Here is an 18873-nt window from a genome sequence, read left to right as displayed (position 1 = left end):
TGACACCTACACACCTGCCACCTGGGAGCACTGAACAGGGCAGGGAGACTTAAGCCAGAGGCAGGTAAACCAGATGTACCCCTAAGTTGGGCCAGCATGGCGTGTGTTATAACCAGCTGAGGAACCAAGCAGACGCTCTGGGCCTCAGTGCAGGTAGGGAAAGGTCGGAAGCTTCAAGAGAGTCATGCTGGGAGCCTAGAGTAGCTGGGTTTGATTTTGTTTTAAAATAAGCTTTCCTGATTGTAAGAGGGATGGGGAGCCTGAAGGGCCAGGGGTTTTGTGACACCGCAGGAGCCCTCCCAGACGGCAGGAAGTGGAGAGCAAGAGGACCGGGACCCCTCACCTCAGAGGAAGCTTCTGCTACACCTGAGTGGGTTGCTGCTTGGGCTTCTGTGATCCATGGAGAGCATGACACGGGAGGTGGGACCGAGAGGCAGCAGGGCAGGGTCACTGACTAAGTGCTCTTGGTGTAGGGACCGGGGAAGTCATGGCCTATGAATAGAGACCTCAGGCAGAGAGAAGCCTGGGCTGGCCCTCCCAGCTCTGATGAGAACACTGGCTTTAGTGATGACTGAAGGATACTGCTTTGGACAATGCCTTGCCCAAGAAAATACAAAATAAGCACCATTGTTTTACACTTTCATTATTCCTTATGAAATATTCTATTAGATACTTCTTTTTATTCCTTCCCTAAGTGTCCGCTCAGAACAACAGTCCTACTACAGATAGATGTTTTTCATTCTCATGGACTCCAAAGCAGCCACAAGTCCAGAGCCGGTCCCCTGGCACCTTCTTGTGTGGGGTGTTTATATTTACATTCCAGGGAGAGGAAGGCTGCACATAACATGCGGAGAGAAAGATGGCTGAGCAAAATGCATGCCTGGCTTTTCTTTTTTTTTGAGACAGAGTCTTGCTCTGTCACCCAGGCTGGATTGCAATGGCGTGATCTCGGCTCACTGCAATCTCTGCCTCCCAGGTTCGACAGATTCTCCTGACCCAGCCTTCCAAGAAGCTGGGATTAGGGGGGCCCACCACCGTGACTGGCTAATTTTTGTATGTTTAGTAGAGATGGGGTTTTATCATGTAGGCCAGGCTGGTCTCAAACTCCTGACCTCAAGTGATCCCTTCGCCTCGGCCTCCCAAAGTGTTGGGATTACAGGCGTGAGCCACCGCACCCGGTCCATATCTGGCTTTTGAGTAAGTGGTGTGTGGCTCTGGGCACCATATCCCTCTCACACTGGCTAGATGATTCAGCTCTGTTGTTTGTCTAATTTCTTTGAGGTTAGAATATCTCCTGCTTCCCATTTTGGAAACCTGCCTACAGTAGAAACACCTGATGCCCACATGCCTTTTGTTGTCCAGGACCATGTGTGCTTCTAGTCGTGTGCTTACTGAGCATCTGCTGTGTGCCAGGCTCTTCATGAGGAGCTGGAAATAGTCCCTGTGTTAAAGTGCCCATTGTCCAGTAGAGATGATGAGAATAGAGAGGAAGTACAGACAACTAAAATGACTAAGCTTTTTGCTTAATGCTTTAATAATGTGGTGATTTAAAAAAATTGTCATTGAAAGAAATGAATTTACGCCTTTGATTTAATGCTTTTGTGTTTCTATTTTAACATGTACCATAAGACCTCTTTTAATGTATGTTTTTAACAGTCATTGCTATAAATGATATGAAGTATGCATTTGTAAGCTGTAAATTTCCTAGGCCCTTGCTTGTTGTGTTGCAGCAATGTTGGGTGCAAGTGGCAGTCCCTGGCCCTGGCAAGAGGCTCATTCCTCTGTGGACTTGGGCTTTAGTACTTCTTGAAGGCACCCTTGTTTTCATGGGAGAACTTTGCAAGGCTGCTCAGGATTGGTCTGCTACTTGGGGCTTGTTCCATGCCAGAGTAGCTGAATCATTAGAAATGTTTCTGTCATTTGAGTGGAGATGGTCAGAGTTCTTTGCGTTAGTCGGGTGGGTGGGATGGTCATAGAACAGTCCCAGCGGTAACTCACTTGGCCACCTGGCCCATCTTTGTGGCAGTGGGAGTGACGCTTGCACATCCCAGTGCTGCAGGGAGGAGCACCACGGCCCCTGTGGGGGTGCCTTCCTTTTCATCTGGCAAACTGTGGCCCAGGATATGAGAGGCAAGATTTTTTTTTTTTTGAGACGGAGTCTCGCACTCTCGCCCAGGCTGGAGTGCAGTGATGCCATCTCGGCTCACTGCAAGCTCCGCCTCCTAGGTTCACGCCATTCTCCTGCCTCAGCCTCCCGAGTAGCTGGGACTACAGGTGCCCATCACCACGCCCGGCTAATTTTTTGCATTTTTAGTAGAGACAGGGTTTCACCGTGTTAGCCAGGATGGCTCAATCTCCTGACCTTGTGATCCGCCTGCCTTGGTCTCCCAAAGTCCTGGGATTACAGGCGTGAGCCACCGCGCCTGGCCAAGGCCAGATGTTTTAACATCAACATGGGGATACACAATATTTAGAAAATGAGTTAATGTTCTAGGAATTACTTCTATTGCATTTTTAAATCTCTGTATCTTTTTCTGTTTGAATCCAGGTGCAACATTAGAGGAAATCAATCAGCACTGGGACTGGCTGGAACAAAATCTCCTCCACACCTTGTCCGTCTTTGATAATAAAGATGACATTGCCAGTTTTGTCAAAGGGAAGGTAAAGGTAGGTCCCCTGAGTTTAATGTTTCTCCCCATCTTTCCATCTTTCTTCCTTAAGACATTCCGAACACTGTAGCATACTAACAGTTTTTCCTACTAACTGAACTTTTTGGCTCAATACGTAATGCCAAATAAGTTTCATTTATCACCTGTCTTAACTTTGTAGTCAGTCTAGCAAAATACACCTGACATGTTAAAAAAAAAAGACTTGGCTGGGCACAGTGGCTCACGCCTGTAATCCCAGCACTTTGGGAGGCCGAGGCAGGCAGATCACGAGGTCAGGAGGTCGAGACCATCCTGGCTAACACGGTAAAACCCCATCTGTACTAAAAAATACAAAAAAATTAGCTGGGCATGGTGGCGGGCACCTGTAGTCCAGCTACTCGGGAGGCTGAGGCAAGAGAATGGCGTGAACCCGGGAGGTGGTGCTTGCAGTGAGCCGAGACAGAGCCACTGCACTCCCGCCTGGGTGACAAAGCGAGACTCTGTCTCAAAAAAAAAATAAAAAATAAAAAAGACTTTATTCTCAGACTTAGTTTTTGTTATCCTTTACAGGAGTGAAGGCCTTTTTTTTATCCCAGGAAAAAAAAATTATGTTAAGATTTATGTTTCCGCAGAGCAACACATTATTTGACTTCTTAAATCACCTTTTTTTTTTTTTTTTTTTTGCAGTTGTGACATCTTGTCACACTATTCTGTTGGATCTACCACTTTCCTCCTGCTAGAAGTGGATGTTTATTCTTAAAATATGTAAATTAAATGTAATGAAAGCCAATTAAGTTTTGAGTTGGCAAGAGAGGAATATTTTGGGAGGTATCTGTGATACCTCCTGTGAGTTACAGTCTTATATAACTGGCCTCACTGCAATAACATGATGGGTAATCAGTGCTTTAAAAGCCCCATCGGGTTGGGAGAGATGGTTTCTCATTCTAAATTTAACTCTCTCATTAAATACTTTAACACATTAGCGTATGATACAGTTTTCCTTCCTTAGGGTAAAACCTCCTAGCCCTTCGATTTTGTTTGTTTTCTGCAAAAAGCTTGGCTTTCTAATACCTCAAGTGCTATGGCTTTCAGTAAAGGGTGTCAAAGCAGATTTTTGATTTTGGAGGAACAAAATTTTTTCCTTTGGGGACTGGGGGATACTTGTGGGATTTGGTGAAAGGGAAGGCATCCCAAGTCCAGCCAGCTTGACAATGTCTTCTTGGAGTTATACCTGGCTTGTGGGGTTAGGGGGTGGGCTAGGCCTTGGTGGGCTCGGGTCAGCCCTCATCCTGGCCCAGCCAACTGTGGCTCACTTCCCTGGGTCAGGTCATACTGGGGTAGCTACAGAAAGGCCCCATTCAGCGCTATTTTTCACACTTACCCTGCGTTTCTTGGTCTAATGCAAGTTGTAGTGGTTATTTGATTTAGGTGTTGCTCTTCTTAATTTGGAGGAAGAAAATTAACTTTCGCTACAGTGATTTTAAAACGGCTTCTGTAGAATAAGAAAACTTGTCCTTGACTCTCCTAGATTTCATGGCTGGGGCCCTGGAAATTACACTTACAAAAGATTAACAAGAGAAAAACAGAGTTTATTTTTGTTGGTTGTTTTTTTGAGACAGGGTCTTGCTCTGTCACTCAGGCTGGAGTGTAGTGGTGCAATCGTGGCTCACATCAGCCTTGACCTCCCAGGCTCAAGTGATCCTCCTGCCTCAGCCGCCCATGTAGCTGGGGCTGCAAGCACACACCACCACACCTGGCTAATGTTTTTATTTTTTGTAGAGACGAGGTCTCATTATGTTGCCCAAGCTGATCGAACTCCTGCGCTCAAGCAATCCTCCTGCCTTGGCTTCCCAAAGTGCTGGGATTACAGATCTGAGCCACCACGCCCAGCCAAACAGACTTTATTTGAACACAAAAGCATGCATATGTGTAACAGAAACTCAGTGATGAGTAACGCACAGGGGTGGTTAGCACTTGGGCTTACATAGCATCTCAGCAAAGAACAGTGCATTTGTAGAAAGGTGTCAAGACTAGGGAAAAGGCCTTTACGCTTTTGGGGCAGTGTACTGTGTGAGAAACTCATAGAAGCTAAGGGTTATTTTAGTGAGGTTTGTTATGTAGATTCCTCTCAGGGCTGTTTCTGGACTTGGGAGGGTCAAGAGCTGTTTCTGGTGATTGAGAGTCAAAGTCCTCTTTCTGGTACAGGAGCAGGACACACCTCGACAAATGGACCTTTAAAAACAGGTCCTGTTTTTAGGCAAATGCCAGGGAAAGACAGAGAGCCTTTTTGGTGTTTGTGGTTTCTCAGTTTTCTTCAGCTCAAAATAATCCTTATGCCAAAGTGGCATATTTTGGGGTGACATATTCTAGTCCCTGACACTTTGAAGCTAAAATGCTTTGAAAAATAATTCCTGAGGAGGCAGGGCTGGGGAGTGAGGGGCCTGCCTGGCCTGAGCCTGGGAGCACAGCGTGACATTTGATCTCCCTTTCCTCTGGCCAAATCCTAAGGATCTGGGAATAGAGGCTTTCCTACTCATATCCTGAACCTTTGATGACTCTAAAAAACTTTTAAAAAATCCCTGTTTCAAGCTGTGCCTATAACCAGAAACCACACTTCAAGGAAGGCAGGGGTCAGCACGGCCACCTCATGCCTGCATCAGGAGCCACTGGGTCCCACCCTGCAGCCGTGCCTGCTGCCTGTCTGCTCCAGAGCCTTCATAAAGACCCCTCCACGCCTCACTTCCAGGGCAAGGGGAGAGCTCAGCACTCATTATATATTAGATATGCTTTTCAAAAATACTCATCTCTCTTAACTAGAACTTCATTAATGTATAATGTCTTGTTAAATGAAATGTGGGAAATAGAGAAAAACATAATGAAGAAAATAAAAATCACTTGAAATTTCATCAGCCTCCAGATTTCTTTTAAAAATAATTTTAGGCCGGGTGCGGTGGCTCACGCCTATAATCCCAGCACTTTGGGAGGCGGGTGGATCATGAGGTCAGGAAATCGAGACCATCCTGGCTAACACGGTGAAACCCCGTCTCTACTAAAAATACAAGAAATTAGCCAGGCGTGGTGGCGGGCACCTGTAGTCCCAGCTACTCGGGAGGCTGAGGCAGGAGAATGGCATGAACCCGGGAGGCAGAGCTTGCAGTGAGCCGAGATCGCGCCACTGCACTCCAGCCTGGGCGACAGAGCGAGACTCCGTCTCAAAAAAAAAAAAAAAAAAATAATAATAATAATAATAATTTTACATTACATTGTTATTTTAATGTCAGTGCTCAGGTTTAATTTTGAAAATAGCTTATAAAGTAGTGCAGGGTTTGATAACAATACCCAAAAAGTAGTCTTGTCTTGAGGGACATAGCTTTTCATGAGACATACCTACAAAAAAAAAGGGAAATGTTAATAAAAATAAATGATAGAAGTATTTATATATATGTGTGTATTTTTAGAGATGGGGTCTTGCCGTGTTGCCCAGGCTGGAGTGCAGTGGCTGTTCACAGTTGCCATCATAGTGCACTGTAGCCTCAAACTTTTGGGCTTACATGATTCTCCTGCCTCAGCCTCCTGAGTAGCTGGGATTTGAATTATAAATGTATTTTTATAATCAGGTAGCATATGTGAGGCTTGGGGCCCAGGAGTTCCTAAACAGCTGCTCACATGAAGGTACCAAGAAGATATTCTCAGGGAAGGATTTTGTGGTGAGCTCCCAGGGATGGGAAATCAGATTTCTGATGTTAGCAATGAGTTGTCAATTAGGAACAAATAGGCCACAAGCTTGAATTCTAGGCCCTTCTACCACCACCCCAGATTATGAAGGACACTACTTGTTACTCAGTTTCGGCAAAAAATTATAGATGTAGATGTTTTGTTTTCCCATAGACCCGAGTGCTTTGGAGGTTATTTATGACCTCGGGAACCTTGGCCAATATCCATTTAAGGCTACAAAGTGAGCCACACAGTCAGGCAGGTAGTAGCCTTAAATACCAACATTTTTGAACCTAATGAGGAAGATCTTCATGAGTTTTTCTCAAAAGACTAACTTTTTTTTTTTTTTTGAGGACTCTGTCATCCAGGTTGGAGTGCAGTGGCACAATCTTGGCTCACTGCAACCTCTGCCTCCGGGGTTCAAGCGATTCTTGTGCCTCAGCCTCCCAAGTAGCTGGGATTGCAGGTGCACCACCACACCTGGCTAATTTTTGTATTTTTAGTAGAGATGGGGTTTCACCATGTTGGTCAGGCTGGTCTCAAACTCCTGGCCTAAAGTGATCTGCCCACCTCCGTCTCCCAAAGTGCTGGGATTACAGGTGTGAGCCACCACACCTGGACGCTCAAAGGACTAACTTTTACCTTAAAGTTGGGTAGTTCCTTGGGATTGATGCTGAGTTCACAAGCCTGAGCCAGTCCTTTTACCCTTATATGCCTATAGGGAAGATTTAGAAAATGATCATTTGTGGCCGGGCGTGGTGGCTCACGCCTGTAATCCCAGCACTTTGGGAGGCTGAGGCGGGTGGATCACCTGACGTTGGGAGTTCGAGACCAGCCTGACCAACATGGAGAAACCCCGTCTCTACTAAAAATACAAAATTAGCCCAGTGTGGTGGTGCATGCCTGTGATCCCAGCTATTTGGGAGGCTGAGGCAGGAGAATCACTTGAACCCAGGAGGTGGAGGTTGCGGTGAGTTGAGATCATGCCATTGCACTCCAGCCTGGGCAACAAGAACAAAACTCCGTCTCCAAAAAAAGAGAAAAGAAGATGATTGTTTGTTTGAGAACTGGGCTTAGAAGTCAAATGATTTGCCCAGAGCCTCATGATCGGTAAGCGGCCGAGTGAGAGACTGGTTCTTGGGTTTTCTGACCCCGACTGCCATTCCTTTTTTTTTTTGCTGCAGCCGTGTGTCTGGGTGGCTGACGGATGACACGGCTGAGCCATTCTCCTTGTCAGGTGTGTCTGTCGTTGAAGCAGCGCACACTTCTCGGGGGCCTGTGCGCCTCAGTCCCTCCTGCTTCCTGTCCCTTGCACCCCCTGCCTTCCCATTGCTGACTCACTGAGCAGGGACTGTCATCTCTGTGTGTCAGGCTCTGATAGCCGAGGAGACCAGCAGCAGGCTTGCCGAGCAGGAGGAGGAACCCGAGAAATTCCGAGAAGCCCTGGTGAAGTTCGAGGCCAGGTTCAACTTCCCCGAGGCGGAGAAGCTGGTCACCTACTACTCCTGCTGCTGTTGGAAGGGCAGGGTGCCCCGCCAGGGCTGGCTGTACCTCAGCATCAACCACCTCTGCTTCTACTCCTTCTTCCTGGGCAAGGAACGTAAGTGAGGCCTGGCAGGCTCTTCCAAGATAAAGTTGGCCCCCGGGACTCCGCGCTGCTCCCAGGAAGGGCCGTTAACAGGAAGAGTTGGACAGATTTAAATAAATGGTGGAGATGACACCAGGTGACACTTGATTACTTATATATGCTACTGCTAGCAGGGGATTAGATCTGGAGAATTCACTTTTTCTACTGCTTCAAGAAACATCCTGTATAGTTCACTTTATATAGCCACTAAAGGGTTTTTACTACTGTAAGTTGTTTAGAAAACATAGTGTTATCACTGATGGCTTAATATTTCTCAGAGTGGAGAACATATTCCTGCTTATTAACAAAGCAGGCCGTTAAAAAAATTCCTGGCGCTGAAGGTCAGGACTGCGCCTTGGAAGACTGGCTGGATATGCAGTCACTTCCAGAAGGGGAATTCTTCACTATTTCCTTGAGATTCATGCACTGATTCACTGCTCACCTATTTTTCCAGTGGCAGGAATTGTCCTAGGCAATGGGATTCCAAGGTGAAAAAGAGAAGCCACAAGTGTCAATTGTGTATTGAGTGTTTAAAAAGTCATTCCCACGGAAACTTCTTCCAGAACCAAATATTGTTACCAAAAGTGCTCACGTTGGGTAGTATGGATGCTGCATATGTGAGTGTGTGATTTTGTTTTCTTTCTTCATTTATATTTCAAGTTGAACCAGTGAGAGGAGCTTCTCTTGAGTGTCTGCTGTGGCTGGCTTCTGGCACGTGGTGTTCCTTTTCCAGCTCGCCAGCCTTGGTTCTGATGCTCTAGGATATACACCCTATCTGCACAGCCCTTCCACACCCTCGAAGTGTGCCCTGGCCTAACCTTGGCCACCTTCCTTCTTTTTGAAATGCTTTTCAAAGTACACCTGGCTTTCTTTCCTTTCTCTGTACTTAGCCTATTGGAAACTCCTATTCATCCGTCATCCTTCAAAATTCAGTTCAGATTTTGTCACATCCAAAAGCCTTCCCTGATCCCTGTATTATTTGTACTGTATTTGCATTTTTATGCTGGGTCCCAGCAAGTCAGTGGTCACTTACTAATATGCATGTCTGTTTTCTCTGTGTGAACAAGCTCCTTCAATGCAGGGCAGGCGCTTCGCAAAGGAGATACTTAATGAATGAAAGTTGGTGGTGTAGGTGGAGCATATACCTGTGTATAAAAGAGTTTTTATGAAAGCAGCTAGAAGTAGCTGGAGAAGTTTATTGTTGAGCCTGATGCAGAAATTTGGCCTTTAAAATTATTAAAGCACTGAAAGTGGTATTGCAAGATAAATGGAAAGAAATGGTAAAAATAAAAACAGTCATTCTCTATTTGAAAAGGAAAATGAATTGTTTTCTGACACTTATTAGTGATTGTCACTAAACCTTATTGTGTTAGGAGGATAAGATTTGGAAAAAATAGGTCAGGCACAGTGGAAACCCTGCCTCTACTAAAAATACAAAAATTAGCCAGGCACGGTGGTGCACGCCTATGGTCCCAGTTACTCGGGAGGCTGAAGCACGAGAATCGCTTGAACCCTGGAGGCGGAAGTTGCAGTGAGCCGAGATTGCACCAGTGCACTCCAGCGTGGGTGACAAAGCAAGACTCTGCCTCAAAAAAAAAAAAAAAAAAAAAAAAAAAAAAGATTTAGGAAAAATAAATGATTCCTAATATGTGGTGACATTTCTGATTTTCAGGGGTTCTGCATGCTTCTCTGATGACAGCAAGCCGCCAGATGTTTAGACTTTCTGTTCTCATTGCTGGCTCTGTATTGCCAGCCCTGGCTACTGCTGTTAGCAACCTTTCTGAGACTAGACCAGGTGTTTCTAAAATGTACTGTTTGTACTATGTTACTTTTTTAAAGTTTCATAAAAACTGCTTATACTCTGTCTTCTAAGACTCTAACAACTGTTATTGACACAGGCTAAATGTTAAGTCCATTTCTCTGAACGAGATCATGAATGATCCTCATTTACACACCTCTTTTTCCCATAGCTTACACCGTGAATGCTGTTTTTGAAACCAGAATTTATGTAGATTCAGAAACTTTTGCATAACTGTTGAAGTTTAAATATTCTTGAGAAAGGTATATGTTGTTAACTTGGTATTTCAGAATAGTGTTCCTTTGCAACATGCAGTAGCCAGCAGCTTGGGAAGTTTTACTGAGATCTTTAAGAAAACCATTAGAACATGAGTTGGGTTTTGACCAACAGCTGGCAAGTGGTCTGTGCTCTTCTTTCCTGCTCTGGTTTAAAGGTATTTATACCAGCAGCATATAAGTGTTTCCTTTTCTCCACAACCTCGCCAGCATCTGTTATTTTTTGACTTTTTAGTAATAGCCATTCTGACTGGTATGAGGTAGCATCTCATTATGGTTTTAATTTGCATTTCTCTAATGATCAGTGATGTTGAGCTTTTTTTTTCCATATGCTTGTTGGCCGCATGTATATCTTCTTTTGAAAAGTGTCTGTTCATGTCCTTTGGCCACTTTTTAACAGGGTGGTTTGTTTTTTTCTTGTAAATGTGTTTAAGTTCCTTATAGATGCTGGATATTAGACCTTTGTGAGATATCTAGTTTGCAAAAAACTTCCCCTATTCTGTAGGCTTCTGTTTACTCTGTTGATAGTTTCTTTTGCTGTGCAGAAGCTCTTTCACTTAATTAGATCCCATTTGTCAGTTTTTGCTTCTGTTGCAATTGCTTTTTGGCATCTTCATCATAAAATCTTTGCCTGTTCCCATGTCCAGAATGGTATTGCTGGTGTAAATTAGCTCAATCATTGTGGAAAACAGTGTGGCGATTCTTCAAAGAACTAAAAGTAGAACTACCATTCAATTCAGCCATACCATTACTAGGTGTATATCCAAAGGAATATAAATCGTCTACCATAGACACATATGTGCATATGTTCATTGCAGCACTATTCACAATAGCAAAGACATGGAATCAACCTAAATGCCCATCATTGGTAGACTGGATAAAGAAAATGTGGCACATGTACACCATGGAATACTATGCAGCCATAAAAAAGAGTGAGCTCATGTCCTTTGCAGGAACATGGATGGAGCTGGAGGCCATTATGCTTTGCAAATTAACACGCAAGAAAACCAAATACCCCATGTTTCCACTTAGAAGTGGGAGCTGAATGATGAGAACCCATGGACAACATACAGGGGAAGAACTGACACAGGCACCTATTTGAGGGTGGAGGGTGGGAGGAGGGAGAAGATCAGAAAAAATTACTAATGGGTACCAGGCTTAACACCTGGGTGATGAAATAATCTGTACAACAAGCCCGCATGACATGAGTTTACCTATATTGCAAACCTGCACGTGTATCCCTGTATCCCTGAACTTAAAAGATTTTTTAAAAAGGCATTTACACATTGGCCTAAGGAGAGCTTTGGATAGTTGCTTGCTGACACGCTCAAGTTTGGCTCAAATTTCATGGCATAATATGTATTTCACCCTTTTCTCTTACAGTTAAACTTGTAGTTCCGTGGGTTGATATCCAGAAATTAGAAAGAACGTCCAATGTCTTTCTGACGGATACCATCCGAATCACCACGCAGAATAAGGAGCGTGACTTCTCCATGTTCCTGAACCTGGATGAGGTGTTTAAGGTCATGGAGCAGCTGGCCGACGTGACGCTGCGAAGGCTGCTGGATAATGAGGTCTTTGACCTCGACCCCGATCTGCAGGAGCCGAGCCAGATCACCAAGAGGTGAAAGCAACTGTTCTAGAGTGTCTCCCACCCGCACGGGGGACCCATGAGCTGTGCCCATCCCTTATGTACAAGTGCTTTTGTTAGCCTTGGTTATGTTAGATTTAAATTTCCCTTGTGGCATAATCCAGATTTTTGTATGTCGTTAATCTCGACAGAGATATGACAGAAATGATGATTACTCATTTCATTTATGCAGTGGACTTCAAGTTTTCAGATATTATTTCAAAATTGATTTTCATAAAGAATGCTTTTAGAAATGTAGTAAGGGTAGGGCCGGGTGCGGTGGCTCACGCCTGTAATCCCAGCACTTTGGGAGGCTGAGGCGGGTGGATCACGAGGTCGGGAGATCAAGACCATCCTGCCTAACATGGTGAAACCCCGTCTCTACTAAAAATACAAAAAAATTGGCTGGGTGTGGTGGCAGGCGCCTGTAGTCCCAGCTACTCAGGAGGCTGAGGCAGGAGAATGGCGTGAACCCGGGAGGTGGAGCTTGCAGTGAGCTGAGATGCCGTCACTGCACTCCAGCCTGGGCGACAGAACAAGACTCTGTCTCAAAAAAAAAAAAGAAATGTAGTATGGGCAGCTGCATAATAGAAATCTGTGGAGCACTGTGCTTTGCTAGTGAACATTAAGACATTTTGTCTTTTCTTTTTCTTTTTTTATTTTTTTTTTGAGATGGAGAATCTCTCTGTCCCCCAGGCTGGAGTACAATGGTGCTATCTCGGCTCACTGCAACCTCTGCCTCTCAGGTTCAAACGATTCTCCTGCCTCAGCCTCCCGAGTAGCTGGGACTACAGGTGCCCACCACCACGCCCAGCTAATTTTTGTATTTTTAGTAGAGACGGAGTTTCAACCATGTTGGCCAGGCTGGTCTTGAACTCCTGACCTCGTGTTCCACCCGCCTCGGCCTCCCAAAGTGCTGGGATTACAGGTGTGAGCCACTGTGCCTGGCTGACATTTTGTCTTTTCACAGGAAATTAGTTTGTAGAAAACATTTTCAGGACAGCTGGACCTATTTTTGGTACCACTTTGTCATCAGAAATATTCCTCACTAATAGTGTAAGTCAGTATGCTATGTGGTTTGTTTGCCACAAATTGATACTAATCCTAGAGACTTGTGAGATAGTTGTTTGAATTGTTTGTTGCTTTAAGGAAGTTCAACTTTATTATCCAAAGTTTTTATTTTTAATTTTTAAAGAACCACTAGTTATTTTTTATTATCTTGGTGCAAAAGTAATTAAAAGCAGAATTATCCTAGTGTCCAGCAATTCCATTTCTGGGTATATACACTAAAGAATTGAAAGCAGGGGCTCGGAGCTATTTATACGCCCGTGTTTGCAGCAGCATTATTCATAGTCACCAAAAGGTAGAAGCAATCTGAGTGTCCAGCAAGAGATGAAGTCATCAACAAAATGTGAGCTGCACAATGGAATATTACTCAGCCTTGAAAAGGAAGGAAATTGTGACCCATGCTACCACATGGATGAACCTTGAGGACATTATGTTGAGTGAAATAAGTTGTGAAAAGACAAATACTGATATTCAAATGTGATTTCTCTGAGATTTAGTCTTCCATACTTGGGCTGGATGACATGCCAAGTTCCTTCAAAGCTCTAAAGTTAGTGTTCAGTAATAATATAGTGTTTTTTTTTTTTTTTTTTTTTAAAAAGACTTATTATTCTTGAAATCCACGCACTGTCCTCTGTCTTTTCTCAATGTGTGGGGGAGAGAGTGTCCCCTCATTCATGGCCTGTGAACGGCAGCATGCTGAGGGTTTGATGTGTTCAGAAAGAATTCAAAGCCCCTTCCTACTGTGTCCATTTGTTTTAAAATGGATCATATGTAGTCATGAGTTAGGTGAAATCAAACACAAATGCTCTTGATTTTTTTGGTTAAGATTCCAAGGAATTTCACATGGTCTTGTGCCACCTCTGATAATCTGAGATGGAGGGTGAGGGGGTGCTCGTTGCCCCGTGAAAGGACACGCTTGGGGCAGTGTCCTTTGGGATTTGGACCTGCACCTCTCAGCCCCAGGCTCCCCATGATGGTCTCTCAGCCTCCATCTTAGGAGCACCTGTTTTAAAAGCAAGACAGTCCAGTACAGTGGGTGCCATGCCCTCCTGTATTTCTTCAAATGCCTCTACAGTAGTTGGTATCTGAGTCCTTTTAGTGCAGCTTACAAAGATATCTTAAAAATGGGAAAGTCGCAGGAAGCCCCGAAGCAACAAGCCTGGCTTGTGTGAGTTGCTAGAGGGCTCACAGGAGCACCATTTGAAGCTTCTCCCCCTCTCCCTGTGTGTGTGGGGCACATGGGCGTGTGAGTGCAACCGTGTAGTTGCAGGAGTTGGAGGCCTGCTAGCAGCTGTTCTGGCCAGCCCCACAGCGCTGGGATTTCCGGTGATTCCTCACAAATCTACTGATATCCCGGCACAGCTCCACTTCCAGATGTGGTGTTTTTTGGTTTTGGGTGGAAGGGAGGGAAGAATACATTGAAGGCCTGTAGCACCAAATCCCTTGTGGTAAGAGAACTGGTTTTGGAGAAAAGCCATCAGTTGGCAGCCTTCATTTACATTCCAGAATTCAAGGAGATTCTACAAGACATTCCCCCTCTGTCTTCTACCCTGGGAATTATCAGAAAGAAGAGGGGAGAGGAAAGGCTAAAAAGGGCCTGGTGTTAGGCAGGGCTGAGCTGCCAGGGTACCTGCAGGTGCGTGGGGCTGGCCCTGTGATGGGGCTGCAGGCTTCTGGGCCAAGCTGTTGACTGCAGGTTCAGCAGCTTTCTCAGAAAGTGAAAGGCATGTACCTTGCCTCCCAATTCCTGGCCAGTTCTCATTTGTAGCATTTGTCATGGAGACGTGGGCCTGTGGGTATAAACAGGTAATGACTCAGTCTTCTTGAAGCCCTGCCAGGAGAGCCCAGGTTTGAAAGCTGAGGAAAACAGTCTCTTCATGCTCGCTCCCTGGCTCTCTTTGGTTGGTCCCTTTTCCCTTCCCTTCCCAGATAATGGCTGCAGAAAGGTGCCCTTGGGGTCGCGAGCCGGGTGAGCCTCAGATTGCCAATTAGTCATGATTGCCATGTGTGGCCACTCCAGCAGGACTTATGGCCACAGTGCGAAGCCGCTCGTAGCTCCCCTGGGAGCAGGGAGGGTAGGGGGTGCATTGTCACCCTCGGTTGATTGGGCTGGTTGGAGTTGCCAGGCGTGGGAGTCACCTGGCTCAGCCCTCACAGGGCGCAGGGGAGGCCCTGGGCCAGGGATCCCTGCATCATAGCCACAGAGTCCAAGAGGGCAGAGTGACTGAGGAGCTTCCCACAGAGGGAACAGAGGGAGGGAAGCGGAAAGGAAAAAAGACGATCCTGAAATCTCAAAACAGAAAAGATATATCCCGAAGTTGGGAATGGTGGGGTGAACAAAAGCGTATTCGGCTATTTTTTGTTGGGGAGGGTAGTTGGAGAGTGATGGGCTTCATTAAATCAAATTACAATCTGTTTTGACTGGCTGAAGATGCTGGAGGAGAGCTGAATTAAAGCGGTGCAGTAAATGGAAACTCTGTTTCCCACGAGGCAGGCTCTTTCTGCCGGTTTATAAAGATGAATAGCGGCTGCCCAGAGGCAGGTGTCCTCAGCAGGGAAACCTGGTCCCTCATGGCCTGGCAGATTCTGAACTCTCCGGTCTGGCTGGCTTTGCAGACCCTGTTTGGCCTTCCCCTTTCCTCCCCTCCCCCCACTCTCCCTTTTCCTGCTCTTCTTTCTCGGCTCCCACTAGGGCCGCTTTTGTGTAATTTATTTGACTTTTCATCCCTCTAATTCTCACTCGAGTCCTCCTCTGCCTCAGAGTCCTCTTGGCCCACTTAAGACATCTCCCAGGGGCTCCTGCAGCCTGACAGGCCCCACCTTGCAAGAGAAGGCCCATGTCTCACCCTCCACAACCCCAGTCCCCAAGCTGCTTGGTGATTGTCAGCAGGTTGGCTTAGGTGGTTCTCTCTAGGACAGGACAGGAGGAAGAGGATGGAGGGATGAGCCTTTTTCTGAGCGTCAGCCTTACGGATGCCCTGTGTTGTCAGGGTCCTGGTCTCTTAGGTGCTTAGTGCAGACGGATTTCCAAAGGAATGAGGGGCCCTTCGTGCCGACCGCCTGTGCTGGCGCCTGACAGCCAGGTGAGCCTAGTGGCCGTGGGCTGCAGTGTGTCTTACTTAGCAGCTGCATGGCAGCTTCATCCACATTTCCTTAGGACTCCTCGGGGGGGTCACAGAAGAAAGGTATTCTGAGTAAATACACATTTGAGAAATGAAATATTTTATATACAGACTTGGGCTTTGAGGAAAAGCACGTGGATCTGGCCTTGTTTTTAGATTCAGAAAGCTTGATATTTCCCTGATTTGATTTGATTTAGTTAATTAATTAATTAGAGGCAGAATGTTGCTCTGTTGCCTAGACTGGAGTGCGGTGGCGTGATCTCAGCTCACTGTAGCCTCCACATCCTGGGTTCAAGTGATTCTCCTGCCTCAGCCTGCTTTGTAGCTGGGATTACAGGTGTGCACCACCATGCTGGCTAATTTTTGTATTTTTAGTAGAGATGGGGTTTTGCCATGTTGGCCAGGCTGGTCTTGAACTCCTGGTCTCAAGTGATCCTCTCGCCTCAGCCTCCCAAAGCGCTGGGATTACAGGCGGGAGCCACCTCCCGGCCATGGGTCTCTCGGGGGGGCACATCACGTAGAGCCACTGGAAATCCTTGTGTGCTCCTTTATGAGGCAAACTCACCGCAGAGGACTGTGTTTGCCCTCCCTTATCCAAGAGGGCAGGAGCCATGGCTCCAGGCTTTCTGTCTAGTGCACACATGGGAAGTCCCTGCATGCTGAGCATGGGAGAGCCAAGCTGCCCTGGCCTGTCACGCAGCCTGAGTTTGGGGACGCGTTAAGCCTGGAAGCAACGTTAAGCCTGCCGACACACAGTAGGCTCTTGGATGCGGGCCGAATGACCAGAGGGAGCGAGAGTTGGCGTGTAGCTCAGACAGGGTTCTTCCCAAAGCATTCTAGTGGGTGGATGGGGAGAGAGAGAGAGAAAGGGAAACCTGTTTTGATACATCTTTACTGAAAGTAGGAGAGACAAATATAACTCTGGATTTGCAGAGAAATAAAAGAAATACATACCTTCTTGGGTCCTCTTGGGATTAAGCTGAATTTTTTTAAGAATGTGTAACTTTTCTAGAATCTTCTGCATAGTTGTCATGCATTATTGCACATATTAATTTCAGCTTCAGCAACAAATCTGATGTTTATTGTTCCAGAGTCGGGTTGACCCACATTTATTCCCTCCTTACTTACAGTCTCATCAATGGCATGTGTTAAGATAGGGTGGTTGGGCTGGTCGCGGTAATCCCAGCACTTTGGGAGGCCAAGGCGGGCGGATCACGAGGTCAGGAGTTTGAGACCAGCCTGGCCAACATGGCGAAACCCCATCTCTACTAAAAATACAAAAATTAGCTGGGCATGGTGGTGGGCACCTGTAATCCCAGCTACTCAGGAGGCTGAGACAAGAGAATCCCATGAACCCAGGATGCGGAGCTTTCAGTGAGCCGAGATTGCACCACAGCACTCCAGCCTGGGCGACAGAGTGCAACTGTCTCAAAAACAAAAACAAAAAGGTGATTGGTGGCGCTTTCTCCCACTAGTCTTAGCTGTAGCTCTCTCTTAGAGTGATTGCTTTGGCCTGTGTGTGCAGCACTGGAGGGTAGGTGTAGCTGCAGTAGCTGGGATGGTCTCCATCCTCATAGGGGTGCTTCTGCGGTGACCTACAGGCTTGTGTGGCCACCTTCTGAATGTCAGGTCATCACCAATGTCTGTTCTTCTCTACGGAGGAAAAGTGAAGGCACTTAGGAAGTACTGGAAAGTCTGAGAAGCGGGCTGTGAGCAATGGCTTTGTTGTTGATGGTGTTCAGTAAAAGAAGTTGATATATTTAGCATCAAAACTAACATCTGCTTTGAAACAGACCTAAAGGATAGGATGGTCTTATTCTAAACTTCATAAAGAGCTGATTTCTCGAGGATTTCTCATCTTTTCAAAGTCACGATATCTTCATCTCATTTATGCTGGAAATTTAACTATCTTGTATATAATACATATTTAATGAATGGTGAAATTGGAAGACAACTTTCTAGTAGGGAGGAAGGAAACTAACTCAGATCTTAGGAAAGTCCCCCCTGTTGCTTATTTGTTTGTAACTTGAGGTTTCTGGTCTCTGGCTACCCAAACGTGCAAAAGACAGATGTCTACAGGGAAAGCGAGGACAGCCCTGAAAGGGGAATGGAGACTGTGTGCAGCTTGCCCAGGCTGCTCTGAAGCCACTGAGAGAGAAGCCGATTGAACTCAGGCAGCAGGTGCACTGGGTAGAACAAAATGGTTTAGTTGCCTCAGATATGGGAACACCTTATTCTTTTTTTTTTTTTTTTTGAGACAGAGTTTTGCTCTTGTTGCCCAGGCTGGAGTGCAATGGCGTGATCTCAGCTCACTGCAACCTCTGCCTCCCGGGTTCAAGCGATTCTCCTGCCTCAGCCTCCTGAGCAGCTGGGTTTACAGGTGCCCATCACCATGCCCAGTTAATTTTTGTATTTTTAGTAGAGGCGGGGTTTCACCATGTTGGCCAGGCTGGTCTCAAACTCCTGACCTCGTGATCTGCCCAGCTCGGCCTCCCAAAGTGCTGGGATTACAGGTGTGAGCCACCACGCTCAGCCTGGAACACCTTATTCTTAATTTGAGGGATTCGGTGCAAAATAAATGTAAATACAAGTACTCCCACCCTTCTGGTGGCTCAGTGCAAGCTTCTGTGATTTGAATACTCACCATGTATTCACTTTGGCTTCAGCCATGTCCTAAGGGGAAAGAGATGCCCAGCTAGGAAGGAAGGCTGACATGACAGGTGAACTCACTGGCGACTAGGACCACGTTTGTGAGATACGTGCAGGGAGTAAGGGCTGATTTTACTTTCGTCAAAGCCAACATAGCCAGCATGCTCTGCGGACAAGGATGGAAGTTTTCCAGTTTAAATGCACCAGACATAGTCAGCTTGGGCAACTTGGGGTCCTCTTGAGGGGCCTTGCGTTCCATTCTTGCGGTGTATGAACTGGTAGAGCGTTTATGGTGCTTTTCCTGTGTTCTCCCAGCTCCTCTCTGGAGGCAGCTCAGGCGCC

General features: G+C 46.1%; 1 protein-coding gene across 4 annotated transcripts in view; it reads left to right on the top strand.

The window, feature by feature from the left end:
- Window positions 1-18873, top strand: part of TBC1D8 (TBC1 domain family member 8) — a 142513-nt gene that overhangs the window by 87622 nt on the left and 36018 nt on the right. For all 4 annotated transcript variants that reach the window (XM_004031511.4, XM_055378430.2, XM_055378429.2 and 1 more), the window contains exons 3-5: window positions 2549-2667; window positions 7734-7962; window positions 11446-11686. In XM_004031511.4, coding sequence (XP_004031559.2) covers window positions 2549-2667; window positions 7734-7962; window positions 11446-11686 — 589 coding nt within the window. The remainder of the gene's footprint in view (window positions 1-2548; window positions 2668-7733; window positions 7963-11445; window positions 11687-18873) is intronic.

Source organism: Gorilla gorilla, chromosome 12 (genome assembly GCF_029281585.2).
Source record: "Gorilla gorilla gorilla isolate KB3781 chromosome 12, NHGRI_mGorGor1-v2.1_pri, whole genome shotgun sequence".
NCBI lineage: Eukaryota > Metazoa > Chordata > Mammalia > Primates > Hominidae > Gorilla > Gorilla gorilla.
This window is presented reverse-complemented; position numbering and strand designations above follow the sequence as displayed.